This window comes from Podarcis bocagei (genome assembly GCF_964188305.1).
Source record: "Podarcis bocagei genome assembly, chromosome: 3".
In the NCBI taxonomy this organism is placed as follows: Eukaryota; Metazoa; Chordata; class Lepidosauria; order Squamata; family Lacertidae; genus Podarcis; species Podarcis bocagei.
Window position 1 is genome coordinate 6,850,755 of NC_138127.1, and position 13,582 is coordinate 6,864,336.

At 47.8% G+C, this 13,582-nt stretch overlaps 1 protein-coding gene across 4 annotated transcripts in view; it reads left to right on the forward strand.

The window, feature by feature from the left end:
- Positions 1 to 13,582, forward strand: part of FKBP1B (FKBP prolyl isomerase 1B) — a 53,772-nt gene that overhangs the window by 20,817 nt on the left and 19,373 nt on the right. For 2 of the 4 annotated variants that reach the window (XM_081189285.1, XM_081189286.1), the window contains exon 2: positions 8,350 to 8,397. The exons of 1 other annotated variant lie outside the window; for it this stretch is intronic. Coding sequence is in view for 1 of the 3 variants with exons in the window: in XM_081189284.1 (XP_081045410.1) it covers positions 5,257 to 5,293; positions 8,350 to 8,397 (85 nt within the window). In the remaining 2 variants the exon portion in view is untranslated. Of the gene's footprint in view, positions 1 to 5,115; positions 5,294 to 8,349; positions 8,398 to 13,582 lie in introns of those variants that run through there. One more of the 4 variants, XM_081189284.1, reaches the window with a different exon arrangement.

The following is a 13,582-nucleotide window of genomic DNA, read 5'->3' on the forward strand; positions in this document are numbered from 1 at the left end:
ATGGTTCCCTAGGCTCAGATCTCATAAACCTTGTTGTGACTTCAAATTTAATACTACCAATACAGCAGCTGAATACTACCAATATTTCACAGAAATGTAGAGAAGTACTTCAACCCTCCTCCTCCTTTTACCTGAAATCTTTATTTCTTGGTTTTTTTTAATGTATTCACAAAAATATTGTGAACATAATTTCAGTTCAAAGATATAGTATCACATGCGTAAAATAATGCATAGGTGAAATATAGCAACAATGCATAATAATAATAATAATAATAATAATAATAATAATAATAATATAAGCCCAATACACAAAACCTCAACACATTGGGCTGCTTGTCAGTAAATCATGTATCAGACTGTAGCCGTGACTTGTAAATTAAGCTAGATGTTTTCCTTATTATTAAGGGCTATTACAATGATTTCCACAGTTTGGCCTTGATCTCTTTGTGAAGTTACAAAATGAACTTGAAAGCAAACACATTTTGTTCAGGCACCCCACCTCCTGCACAATACTTTGTGTGTGTATGTCTGTGCATTGTGCAGAATGTGAGCCATCAAAAGTATGTCACTCTGTAGAAGGTTACATATTGCAATGCAATACTTGAGAGAACATTCTCACATCCAAATTCTTTTCTCAGCATTTTTACCCTTGGAGGGTGTGTGTGTGTGTGTGTGTGTGTGTGTGTGTGTGTGTGTGTGTGTCTGTCACAGACTGGACATGCTGAAAGAAATCCAAACGCACCAATAAATGACTCAGTGCTTGTAAGCTGATTAAGACATTAAGGAAGGCAGATGGTGCTGTAGTCCTCCATGTAACTTGTTGGCATAGTGCGCCTTGGGGGTGAAGTCAAACTTGAAAGGTTACAGGGCCTTCTGTGGCTGTAGAGACCGATACAGGGGAGACATGTTTTGTTGCAGCTGGGGTGGATGAAGCTCCTCCCAGTGGTCATTCCTCTTCTGATAACTGCTATGGATACATGACCTGACTGTTTACAGGCATCATGGAGTTGATGTTGCCAGCCTTCATGCCACATTTGTAGACATCTTAGTAATACAGAATTGGTCTGCCAGTGGGCATGATGCCTGAAGCCAGTTCCCCATAAAGAACTACATCATCTAAATAAGGGAGAGGGGGGTTGCTTGTCAAAAAGTGCTCCCATGCCAGTTCATTCTGTGTGATGGCCTGGGATTCGGACTCAGAGGCTGAACCTGAGGAATCCCAGCCTGCACAGGAGTCCCCGCCTCCAGAACCATCTGGGCCGGGGCTGGGGCTTGAGCCTGAAGGGTCCTCACCTGTGCTGGATCCTCAGGTGCAGGCACCAGCTGAGTCTGCTCAGGCTCCTGAGGGGATGGAGGACCCATTGCCTGCAGGTGCTCCACTCTTAGCCCCGTCAGGGGAAGCTGAGGTTGCCTCTGGGTCCGGTAACCCTCCAGCTTCTCCTGAGCTGCAGAGGCTCAGGGCAGAGAGGCGGAGGGAACTAAGTTCCCGCAGGAGGAGTGCTCGCCTCCAGGCCAGGAGAGGCAAGTCACCTGTGGACCAGGGCCGCCCTATGCCTCGGGGCAGATAAAAGCCAGCCAGCCCCAGCCCCAGGTTGTGGGAGCAACATTGTTGGTAGCCAGTTTCTGCCTGCATCCTGTCCTGCTTTCCTGCCGGAGCACCTGACCTCACCTGACTCCCTTCCTTGCACCCAGCTTCAGCTTTGACGGACTGCCTCCATACTGCACCCTTGACCTCAGACGGGACTCGGACCTTGCCTTACGGTTAACCCATGGGGCCAGCACATTCTGCATGTGTAGAGCCAACAGCTCCTGGAGGAATGGAGGGCTTCCATCCTATCTAATCTCCCTCCTTTCACTGCCTCTTAAAGCAGAGCCAGCCCTACCATTGGGTAGAGTGAAGCATCTGCCTCAAGTGACAGGTGGTGATGGGCAGGCGGCAACAGTGAGGTGAAGAACATAGCTATTTGTGCTATGTGACCTGCTCTCCAGCCCCTAAGCTAGCCTGCTGCCCTAATGTCGTGATTGATACTGTCCCATCACCAGGGCTGAAGGAATATTCAAATGCAAATCTAGAGGGCTTCAGTACATGGAAGAGGAAGGGAGGGAGCTGTCGTCTTGTCCTTCACCCCAGGCAGCAAAATGTATTGGACTGGATCTGTCTTAAAGCTTTCTACCACTTAGAGTGCCAGGGGCAGACCTGGAGAGGACCTCAAAACCTTACAGTATTGAATTACTGAACTGGGGTGGGGGGGGGGAGGAATTGGATGGAGGAATAAAAGTATTTGTTTCCAAACCATTTTTGTAAGTAAACAGTATATATTAAAGTAAATCTTCCTGGACAGTGATTTAAAAGAAATAAGAATAAAACAAAGTGATTTTATGGACTGTTTCTTTAATTGATTTAGTGAAAATTAAATTAAACTAGCAAGAGAAGGGTTGGGGAAATTTCCAGCATTAATTCTTTGTAAATAGTGAAGGCAGAAATCTCGGTCACTTATTACATATATATGTCACTTGCATTATACAGTTGTTATAGTCCTATTGTGCTTAGGAATTGTATGAAGCCTGATATTGCCATAGGATTCTGTGCATTTTGCTTTCTTATATATAAAGCAATTCTAACCTTGAAAAACCTTTGGTTAGAGAACATAAGCGCAAACAAAAAGACCAAAGATCAGACCAAAGATCTGTGTAATTCAGTATCCTGTTTTCCTTAATAGCCAGTCAGATGCTCTGTCTAGCTGTTGTCCCCCAGCAAATGGAATCTAGAGGTGCAGTACATCTGATCATGGAGGCAGTATATAGCCTTTAGGATTATCAGCCATTGATAGCCTTATCCCCCTCCTTAAAAAAAAGAAATTATACTGTGCACCAATACTTCAAACAGGGATTGTGAAATGCATCCAAGCTACATCCCTTACCCAAATTCCATGACACTTGTGGTTAGCTGCTGTGGGATGCAGGACTAGACGAAACCTTGATTTGCTCAAACAGAGCTCCTTTCTCAGTTTCTTAGGAAACTGCTTTACACTTAGGGCTCATCCGCACTTCCGCTTGCCCTGTGACTAGAAAGCATGGATCTGAGCAGCTTTCCACTTGTCCTGTGCTTTCTAGGTATGGGTCTGAGTTGTTTTGCCTTTCCTCCACTGCTTTCCCCCAGAAAACCTGCTCTTTAGCGCTAAATCGGAACAAACAGCAATCTCTTGCCATTTGCTCCAATTTGGCGCTATACTGACTGGCAGTGGCTCATGAGGGCTTCAGAAAGGAAGTCTCTCCCAGCCTTACCTGGAGATGCTCTTGGAGAGTGAACCTGGGACCTTCTGCATGCATCTGCAATGCTCCACCGCTGAGCTAAGGCTTTTCCTCACCAAGCATCTGCTCTTTGGGCCTTAGGCAGAGGATTAGAGGCAGATGTAGGGGAATGCAACTGATTCAATTGCACTGGGCATGAAGCCTTGGGGACTCTGCCAGAGGCGCAAACTATGCTTTAGAATTGAGTGCGAGGGGTGTGCGCCCAATTTTGGCATTGCACAGGGCGCTGCTGAAATTTGAGACCCCAAGTTCTGCAACTGGAAGGATCTTTCCCAGGGACCTTCTGCAGTCAAAGCTGCTGCCTTTACCGCTGAGCAATGGTGCCTCCCTATTAAAAAAACAACACCCCTGTTTTCTACAGGTTCATTTCTATTCTTGTCCAGTATAATGATAGCTGCAGGGTCCTTGTTGCTTTATTTCCTGAGGCTGCAGGCAGAGAGGGTTTCTCTGGAAACGAGTCTCGTGGTTGCAGCTTTTTCAGTTCTGTTTGGTAGGCCTGGATCCTTACTCTGTGGTATTTTTATTTATTCTTAAAATTTGTATAGCGCCCTTCATCCAAAGATAACAGGGCAGTCCACAACATAAAAATAGAGAATGGAAACACAAAATACATAATAAAACAAAAGCAAACTGAAATATACTCGGAGTCGAGAGTGGATTTCATGCTCTTTATTCAGCTCATAGTGGTGAGGAGGAATGGAAGTTCCCCCAGAATGTCTGCTTTATATACATTATTTACACAATGGGCCCCATGTGATTGGTTAATTCCGGGATTCTTCTGTAGGCCAATCAGGTTGTGGATTCACTTCCACCTGGAGCTGGATTGGGTGGCTCCTGTGGACCAATCAGACTGCTGCATTCTGGATCCTATTGTTTAAGACCAATCTGACTGCTGCATTCGGAATCCTATTGTTCTGAGACCAATCAGACTGCTGCATTTTGGATCCTATTCAACTCAGTACATAACACAAACCAAACCAATAACCCTCCCTCCCCCATTCACACATTTTAAAGCCCACAGAATGTTAATCAGCCAAATGCCTGGTTGAAGAGAAATGTTTTCACCTGGCGCCTAAATATATTTAATGTAGGCGCCAGGTGAGCCTCATTGGAGAGAGAATTTCACAGGGGAGGGGGGACACTGCAGAAAATGGCCATTCTTGTTTTACCATTCCAGAACTCTTGTGGAGGAAGCACACGAGGAAGATCTCAGGATCTGGGTTGGTTCATATGGGGAGATGGGGCCCTTGAGTAGAACCAGCCTCTTACAGGAGCAACTTCGCACCTTAGCGCTCCGCTTCTGAAACGGGGCTTGATACTCAGCATGGAACGGAGCAAAGTAAAGTAAAAAAAAAAAAAAAGTGCATAAAAGCCCTAGATTGGAATCATAGGCTCACAGAGTTGGAAGGGATCCCCAGGATCATCTAGCCCAACCCCCTGCAATGCAGAGATCTCACATGACATATGGCCACCCAGCCTCCACTTAAAATGCAGAATTGTTTCCACGCCCGCGTTTGGCAAGCCGGGCTCTGCGCTGCCAAAGGAGCAGCGCCTGCTTCCCCCAAGGAAACAGGACTGCATTCATTCCGCAAGCTGCGAACCCTGCCTGCCTGTCTTATCTTTTTGCAGCGCGGTCCCCCGCCCTCTTACTCCGCCGCCCAGCTCCTCCCCACGGGAGGCTTTTGGCCCTGCCTTCCCCTCCGCCACCTCGCGGGGGGATTGGGCGACGGCGGCGCCTGCAGCCCCCCTCCCCACTTTTCCATTGGCCGGGTGGGCTGATGGGCAGCTCCGGAGGCGCTTGTCCGTCAGCTGCGGAGAGGGGCGGGGAGCTATGCGCCGGCTGGAGGGTCTCGCTAAGCCGGGACCGGCCGAGGAGGACGGCGGCGCGTGGTGCGCGGAGCAGGTTGACAAGCGGGAGCGCGCCGCGTCGGGAGCACGGCGGCCATGGGGGTGGAAGTGGAGACCATCACGCCGGGAGACGGTGCGGTGCCCCCCTCGCCGCGGGTTCGGGCTGAGGGGCGCGGGGAAGAGAGGGGCGGCAGGGCAAAGCAGCTGCAGGAGGAGCTGGGTGCCTATGGGGGAAAGGAGGGTGGTGGTGGTGAAGCCTCTGGCTCCTCAGAAGAGGAGAGGAGGAGATTTGGTTGGGAGAAGGCGATGAATGAACTGGAAGGGGAGTTTTTTTGGCCAGGGAGTGGTACCAAGTAGGGGTGCTCCTGGTAACGGTGGAGCAACATCAGTTCTGGAATTGTCCAGTTGGAAGGGACCCCAACGATCATCTAGTCCAGCCCAATCTTTTGCCCACCGTGGGACTCGAACCCACGACTCTGAGATTTAAGAGCCTCTGGCTCCATCGACGGAGCTGTTGATGGCCAGCTCGGTGCAATGCAGGTGTGTGTTCAGGGTTTCTGGGTACCTTATTTGAGGTGCAGCGCGTCCTCCTGTTCTCCACACCCTGGTCAGTACCCTGTGGTTCTTTGGCTCTCTCCTGCCTTGGCCGTCACTCTTGTCCACCTTGCCAAGCTTGTAAAGTATATTTCAGCCCAACTGCGGCTGACGAAGGGATCGGATTTCCTATCATTTCAGAGGGATATTTGAGGTCAGAGAGCTGAATGGGTAGGTGACTGTCTCTTTCTCTGGCTCTCTCAGGAGATTGAATCAGGGAGGATCGGAGAAAGTGGAACCTACAGGATGTTTGGAACAGGAATTTTAAAATGCAAAATGCGTGGAAAAAATGCTAAATGCAAATATACCTACATATATATATGGTGGGGGATGGGAGCGGTGTTTTCCTGCTGTCAGGTGGGGGGAAACTTGAGACCCCCTGGCTTAGAATATGGTGGAGGGTGGCTGTCCTGAGCAACATAATGAGGGAAAATGCCCAGAGGGCTCTGTGGATCGGTGGGCTGCAGTCTTCTGTTTCTTTGGCAGCAGCATCGGCAGCCACAAGCGATTAGGGATATTTAAATGGCATTTGCTGACAGCTGCATAAATCCAAGCGCAGTGAAGTAATTTAGTAACAAGAGCATATTATAGTACGCTGTACTTCCCTGTTTAAAATGTGAGCCTCTTCATTCAGGAGAGAGACAAGGCTTCAGGCTTGCTCCTCTGTGAAAACCTGGAGAAGGCTCTTATTGAAGAGACCGCTGCTGCAACTGCAGAGCTAGCAAAGCAAAGAACTCCTGTTTTTACGGGGTGGGGGTGACCAGTGAAAGGGATTTAGCAGGGTTTTGTGGCTGACAGTAACATGTGGAGATAGCTTTTTGCCATGAAGTGGAGATAGCTTTTTGCCATGAAGGAAATGTGTGCCACTTAGTCATTAGCCAGACATTGACTTTGAAGAAGTCTTCATTGTGGGTGCAGCTTGGTTTGAGAACATACAATAAAACGATGGCAGTTTAGCCCAGCTCACAGCACAGAGGAAGAATCCTGTAAAACCTCAAATGCTCTGCTCATTCTAAAATGGTTACAGCGTGTTCAGCCAGGCATAACTCTTCAGTTTCACCAGATTTACAGCCCCTGACTGGTGAATATAATTACTGTGGACAATAGTCTACAGATTTTGGCAGGTGAGTAAGTGCCTGAGACATCTGATTGGCCACCATGGGAAAAGGATGCTTGACTAGATAGTTCAGAAAGTAGAGCATGAGACTCTTAATCTCAGGATTGTGGGTTCAAGTAGGGTTGCCATACCTCTGGAATTTCCTGGACATACCCGGAATACTGCATTTGGAAACAGTGTCTGTTGCAGAAATCGCTAAAAATGTCCGGGGAAATCCGGACGCATGGCAAGTCATGTTGGCGGTGTCATTTCTGATGATTTACCTGAAAAAATAAGGTAAAGGTACCCCTGCCCGTACGGGCCAGTCGTGTCCGACTCTAGGGTTGTGCGCCCATCTCACTTAAGAGGCCGGGGGCCAGCGCTGTCCGGAGACACTTCTGGGTCACGTGGCCAGCGTGACGAAGCTGCACTGGTGAGCCAGCACCAGTGCCGCACACAGAAACGCCGTTTACCTTCCCGCTAGAAAGCAGTACCTATTTATCTACTTGCACTTAGGGGTGCTTTCGAACTGCTAGGTGGGCAGGAGCTGGGACCGCAGACGGGAGCTCACCCCGCCGCGGGGATTCGAACTGCCGACCTTGCGATCGGCAAGCCCTAGGCGCTGAGGATTTACCCACAGTGTCACCCGCGTCCCATACCTGAAAAAATAGCTCCAGTTTATTTATTTTTGCTCAGCAACTTTGGAACTTTTTGAAATATCTTCCAGTCCTACATTGGGCAAAATATTCCTACATTGCAGAGGACTAAATGACCCTCGGGTCCCCTTCCAAGTCTAAAATTCTATTATTCTAGGTCTTTGGTCTGAATGAGCAGGGCTGCTCTTTTGTTCACAAGGTAGCCGATGCAAAGTAAGTGTATCCCCTGTGGACCAGATGCTCAACAAAAGGATTTTACAGGGACAAAGTGGAAGGCATCATGATCCCAGTATGAGGCACATTCTTCTGCTGTTTGCCTCTCCATGTCACTGATAACTTTGTTGAAAATGGTCCTGTGATGAAGCAAACTAGAATCTGGCCGAAATTAAGCTTTTGGTCACTGCTCTTTGAAATCATATTTGTGGGCCCTCTTTAGGCATGGTTGTCATTTAATTAAAAAAACACAGTAGTAAAAGAATGATCCCAATTGTATCGTTTAAATTGATGGCCACTGAAAATTGAAATCTGTTCCCCCTTCTTTCCAAATGGCACATATAAGCCACTCTCTGGGAGGGTGAGACTAGCACAAGCTACAGGTATGTGATTACAATGTCATTCACACTACATGACACCATCTCTGCCTCTACACCTTTGTTTTCTTACACTGGTCAGTGTTTTTAACACAGAAAACCCAAATTATTCAATTTCCATTTTATCTTGTATTTAATGTAGGTTTCGATATGAATGAGTTTATTCTGCTTTGACTCTTTTTAAACATCCACTTTTCTAAAAGGATGTTCAACAGCATTTTTAACGTATGCGTTTGTTCATGTTTTTAAACAGGAAGGACATTTCCAAAGAAAGGCCAGACATGTGTGGTCCATTATACAGGTGAGTTCCATTATGAATAGACCATTTTGTGTTTTCAGATTGTTATTTTCCGTTTGCAGTCCAACCATATTCATTTCTCCATACTGATTCGTGATGTCCTACATCTTTGTATAATGGCATTCAGGTTATCCAAAATGCTATTGATTTACATGAATTCGGATAATTGTTGCTCAGGTTATTATACTAAAAGAAATACCCCGACCCTTCTAGCTTTTCTCTCCCTCTCCCCACCCATTTCATAAAAAGGACCAGAGGTTGTAGTCTAGCTATTCATGTTGTCATCACTACAGAATCAAAGCAGAAGCTTTCTTTCTTCAGTACAGCACAAATGACTCCACTCCTGCCTTGCTGTTTTTTACCCTTTCCTCTACTGCTCAGTACATACTGAACACTTATGATGTTCTTTGTGGAGAGCAGCTAGAAAGCCTGTCAGTGTTCAGGTGCAGTGGTCTTCAGCTTACTAAGAGCTGGGACTCACCTGTAATCCCAACCTGAAATATGGGACTCGCTTTCAAATGGCCATAGGCTACAGGGCAGAGCCCAGCATTAAAAAGGGTGGAACCCAAGAATCTGGGGTGGGTTGAGGCAGTCTGAAGAAGCAGAGTGTTAAAAGAAAATCAGCATGAAGAAGTGGAGTGTCATGTTAGTGGGTAGGGCAATTTTAATGTGTGTGCCTGGGGAAGGTGTGTGTGCAGGTAGTAGCCCACAGAGATTGCAGAGCCAACTTTGTCTGTCCCCACCTCTGTTACTGCTGCTGATAGTGTTGCAGCACTGAGTAAGAGCTGATAGTGTTGCAGCACTGAGTAAGAGCTGGCCATCATGCACATACAACTGTTTGCACGCAGGCTCTGCATGTGTTGTTGTGAACTGTGATTGCTGCAATGGCAGAAAACAGGAAGCTGCATTGTGCTGAATGTACGCCGGTGGTTTTTCTGGAAAAAGGTGCAAAATTCAAAACTGCAGGTAGATCCAGATGATTGGGGGGGAGCGGTTCTGCCATTATAATGTGGCACACAGAGAAAAGCACCCCACCCCCCAGACAGTTGCTTCGCAGAAAGATCTTGTGGAACATTACTTGGCAGAAGACAATACGACGGTGGTGAAGTTTGCTCAGTTCTGAAGCCCAATTCTGCAAGTGTGTCCTTGTGAGACAACTGAAAATTACCATGTCACTAAGAGAAGAACAGGAATTCTGTCATGTAAAGCCACTGCAAACCATATCTCACGTTTGACAAATGTTGACATAAAGAGAAGTATTTTTAAGCATTGCTTCTTCTTTTTAACAACCTCAAGTTGTTAGGTTCTTAATGAAATTGGGCTTTTTTAAGTAGGTGAGCCCCCCCCCCCATTTTTATATTGTGTGCCTTTAACTGCTTGTTCTTATTACCAAAATCACTGACTCAGCACAGAATGAAATCGGGATTTAGAAATGATCCATAGATTATTGTTGTATTTACTGGGTTCATTCAGAGTCAGTAAAGAGTAAGAACTGCTCTCCAAAAAGGTATCGGTGCTGTCTCCATGCAGCAGAAGTTCTGATGATCTGGGAGAAGGTGCCTCGCTTCTGACATAGCTGGAGAATAGTATGTGTGTGATGCTGAGATGTCATTACTGATGGAGTTATACAAAGACCCAACTCTTGTACTATGATCCTATAATCCCTTTTTAGCCGGCTTTTTTTCTTGATTCTGGGAACCACTGTAAAGTGAGCTAAACTTGGCTGCTGTGGCCATTAATATAATTGCAATAACTGGCAGAAACTTGCAAGAAGTGGCAAAAAAATAACTCTACCTTGAGATGACTATGATGATATATTTATCACCATTCTGGTAATGGAAAGAAGGAGCAGACTAGAAGACTTCAGGCTACATGGCTACCATATTAGAATTTCCTTAAAGTGGGGCAGGGAAACCAACCCAAAATGCAGAGATACCAATTTATTATTAACCACATATTTAAACCAGATTACTCTGAATGTCTTTACAGAAATGTGGCGGCATGGGTGAATTTGTTCAGTTCCACGGTGCTCTTTACCCCTTCTTTTGTGACTCACACTTTGACAGGTGAACAATTACTTGGATAAGTAAAACTCAACTTGATTTTTTGTAAATCTGCTGCCATGTTAATCCAGTGACCTTTGTATTCAGCAGCTTGCTGTGTTAATTCAGCATACTTGAGTTCACAGAAATCTTCTGGATAAATAAAGTTTTTCTTATTTCATGTTTAGGTATCTTGTGTTATTTGCCACCATTTTAATCGTAAAGTCCAATACCGGAAACTGTGTTGGTGGTGATGGCGTGTGTGCTTTTCAAAAACCCTTTGGCTGTAAACACACATAACTCCATAGTAAGACACATAGGCGCAGCAGAACTTCTGAGTATGGATGAAGTAGAAATTCATTCCATTTGAGCCCACCTAAATTGTAGTCCCTGAATCCACGTAAGAATGGAGTTGCTGCTGTGAAATTGCCAAGCCTGGCACTGACCTGGTAGCAGACACTGAGTCCTGAAAGGATGGCTCGAACTCCACACAGGTCAAGGGTGTTGAGGAGCAGGCAGGGTCCCTTGGAAACAGTGCTAAGGGTCTCCTTGAGGGGCCTCCTGGTGGTGGGAAGACCTGCCGAAGAGCAGAGGAAGAGGTGGAGTCACCCTCCACAGTTCTCGAGAATGCCCAAACCAAAAGATTTGAGACAAAGAGCAGCAACATAGTACAGTGTTTCCCAACCGGTGTTCCGCGGCACACTAGTGTGCCGTGGAACGTTGCCTTGTGTTCCGTGGGAGGGAGGCGGGCGAGTCGGGCGGCGAGAGGCGGGGCGGCGGCGGCGAGCACACGCGGGGCGGCGAGCGAGCTCCCTCCCACATCCCATCGCCGCTCGCTACTGGGCCTGCGCATGCGTGAAGTTTTCGCGCATAGCCACTTCCGGGCCTGCCCCAGGAGGTGGGGTTGCGGGCACCACGCCCTTCCCCACGTGAGCGGGGGCTGGTCTCAGCCCCCGCGAGAGCAGGGGAATCCCATCCGGCCACGCCTCCTGGCCAGCCAATCGGCTGGCTGGAGGGGGCGTGGCTTGCCCTATTTAGGGCCGGAGCGGAGGGGGCTCGCCCTCTCTTCTCCGGCTAGCCACATCGCCGCTCACTACATCCCATCGCCGCTTGCTACTGGGCCTGCGCATGCGCGAAGTTTGCAGTCCTTGCAGTCCTCGGTAACCACAGCTTGCAGTCCTCGGTAACCACAGCGACCCGAGGGAGGGGAGGGAACAGGGAAGTCGAGGGTGGCGGCGAGCCGCGATGATGTCAGTGGGCCGCGCCGCCTCGCCCTGGCACGGTGTGAGAGCCCCGGCTAGTGGCGCGAGCTTCAGAATAAGTGGGATCCGCATGCGCGAGACCGAGATCGCGGGTAAGGAGCTCAGCCCTGGGCAGGAGGAAGCGGGGCCGCGCGTGCGGGCCACATCCCCACAGAGAGCGAGCCTCCCCCGGCCCACCACTCCGGGCAGGTCCACTCGCATGAGGGGGCGGCGATGGCGATGGCCGGCAGCTTGCCTGCAATGCCATCCCTCGAGCAGGCGAGGAGCCCGGAGGCTACCAGATGCGAGTCCTCTTTCCCACCCTGCTCGGGAGTCCAGAGCACTTGGTCGCATTCAGGATCTAGAGTGGGGAAGCGGGGCTTGTGTCTGGGCTGGACACATTGGGCTGCCTGTGCCGCTCGACCTGCGGGGAGAAATCAGGGTGGGAGTCACGACCATGAGGCAGGGCTGCCAAGTGTGGCAGAAGAGGACACGGCTGTCGCACCTGTCCTTAGGTAGGAGCTTCTTCCGTGTCGACCTGCTGCCCTAAAGTCTTGGCTTTTTTCTTGGCTTTTTGGCGGTTGGCACAGAAGGAAGGCAAGGGGGAGGGGAAAAAATTGAAACTTACACTTTCGTGCGTCCCTCCCGGTGTGACGCTGCGCGCTGACGTCACGGGGCTGTAATGGTGGTGTGCCTCGAGATTTTTTTCATGAAACAAGTGTGCCTTTGCCCAAAAAAGGTTGGGAAACACTGACATAGTATACATCTATGGACCTTGGGTTGCGAGTGAGGGTGTCTCCCTGTGAGTAAATAATCCCCAAAGCTGCTTCATTGTCAGCTGCTGAGGTTAGGATGTAGTTTAGGAGACTGCAGTATTAAAGGTCTCCCTCTTGAGCCATCCAATTGTTGGAGGAAAGGCTTTTCGTTCCTAAACCTAGTCTTCTATGATTGCTAAGCTACGTGGTGCTGGGACACCCTGTGTTAACTGATCTTGGGAGGGTTGTCTCTGGATCATGTTTTGAACTTTGTGTTTGTCCCCAGTTTCTTTGCACTGCACTACACTGCACCCCCCAATGGTATGCTTAGTGAATGCTTTGGTGAGAGACTTATACCTCCTGGCACCCATGGGAATGTGACAGGAATTCACATTTTTTCTGAATTTTGCAATGCAGTTAACCAGCCAAACATTAAAAATGCCAAATCTTTATTTGAGGGGAAAGGGTGCACACACACACAAAAGTGTATATTACTCGATACTGTGCAAAAATAAGTGTTGTTAGAAATTCTGTGCAAAAATGTATTTACGAGGCAAAATTGCATACAAAAATGTGTGGGAGAAATGTACCATACATAAAAATACATACAGGCAGCTACCATTTTGTGCTGGGGTTCCATTCCCAGACCCTGTGCGTGTTGGTGGAGCACACATAAGTATGCCCTACCCTGTTACACCCCAGTCTGTATATATTTTTGTCCAGAGTTTAAAAAGGATTACTGCAAGCTGATGTGGAAATGGGACGGTGCACTTAAGATTAGAAAAAAGGAGCCACCAAACATAGACATTGACTTTAATGGGAAAAATTTGCCCATCAATTGCAACCAATTAGGAATTGTAAGGAAGGCAACTTTATTAGAAAACGTTACTGTTTATTGATTGTGCCACCAGAAAAGAAAGTAATTGCAGACCACTGTCTGTGAACGGTTCATTATGGAAAGGCACCTTGGGCTAAATTGATTTTGTTCAAAATAGACAACTCTGGCAATATTTTGTAAGTGAGAGTGCTCATTGATTGTTCACTGGCTCCTGTTGTTGTGGGTTTCTTTTCCTTGTTGTTTCTTTTCCTCCAGTTCCTGTTCTGTATTCCTGAAACAATGTACCGTAAGTTATTTCTGCACTGCATTAAG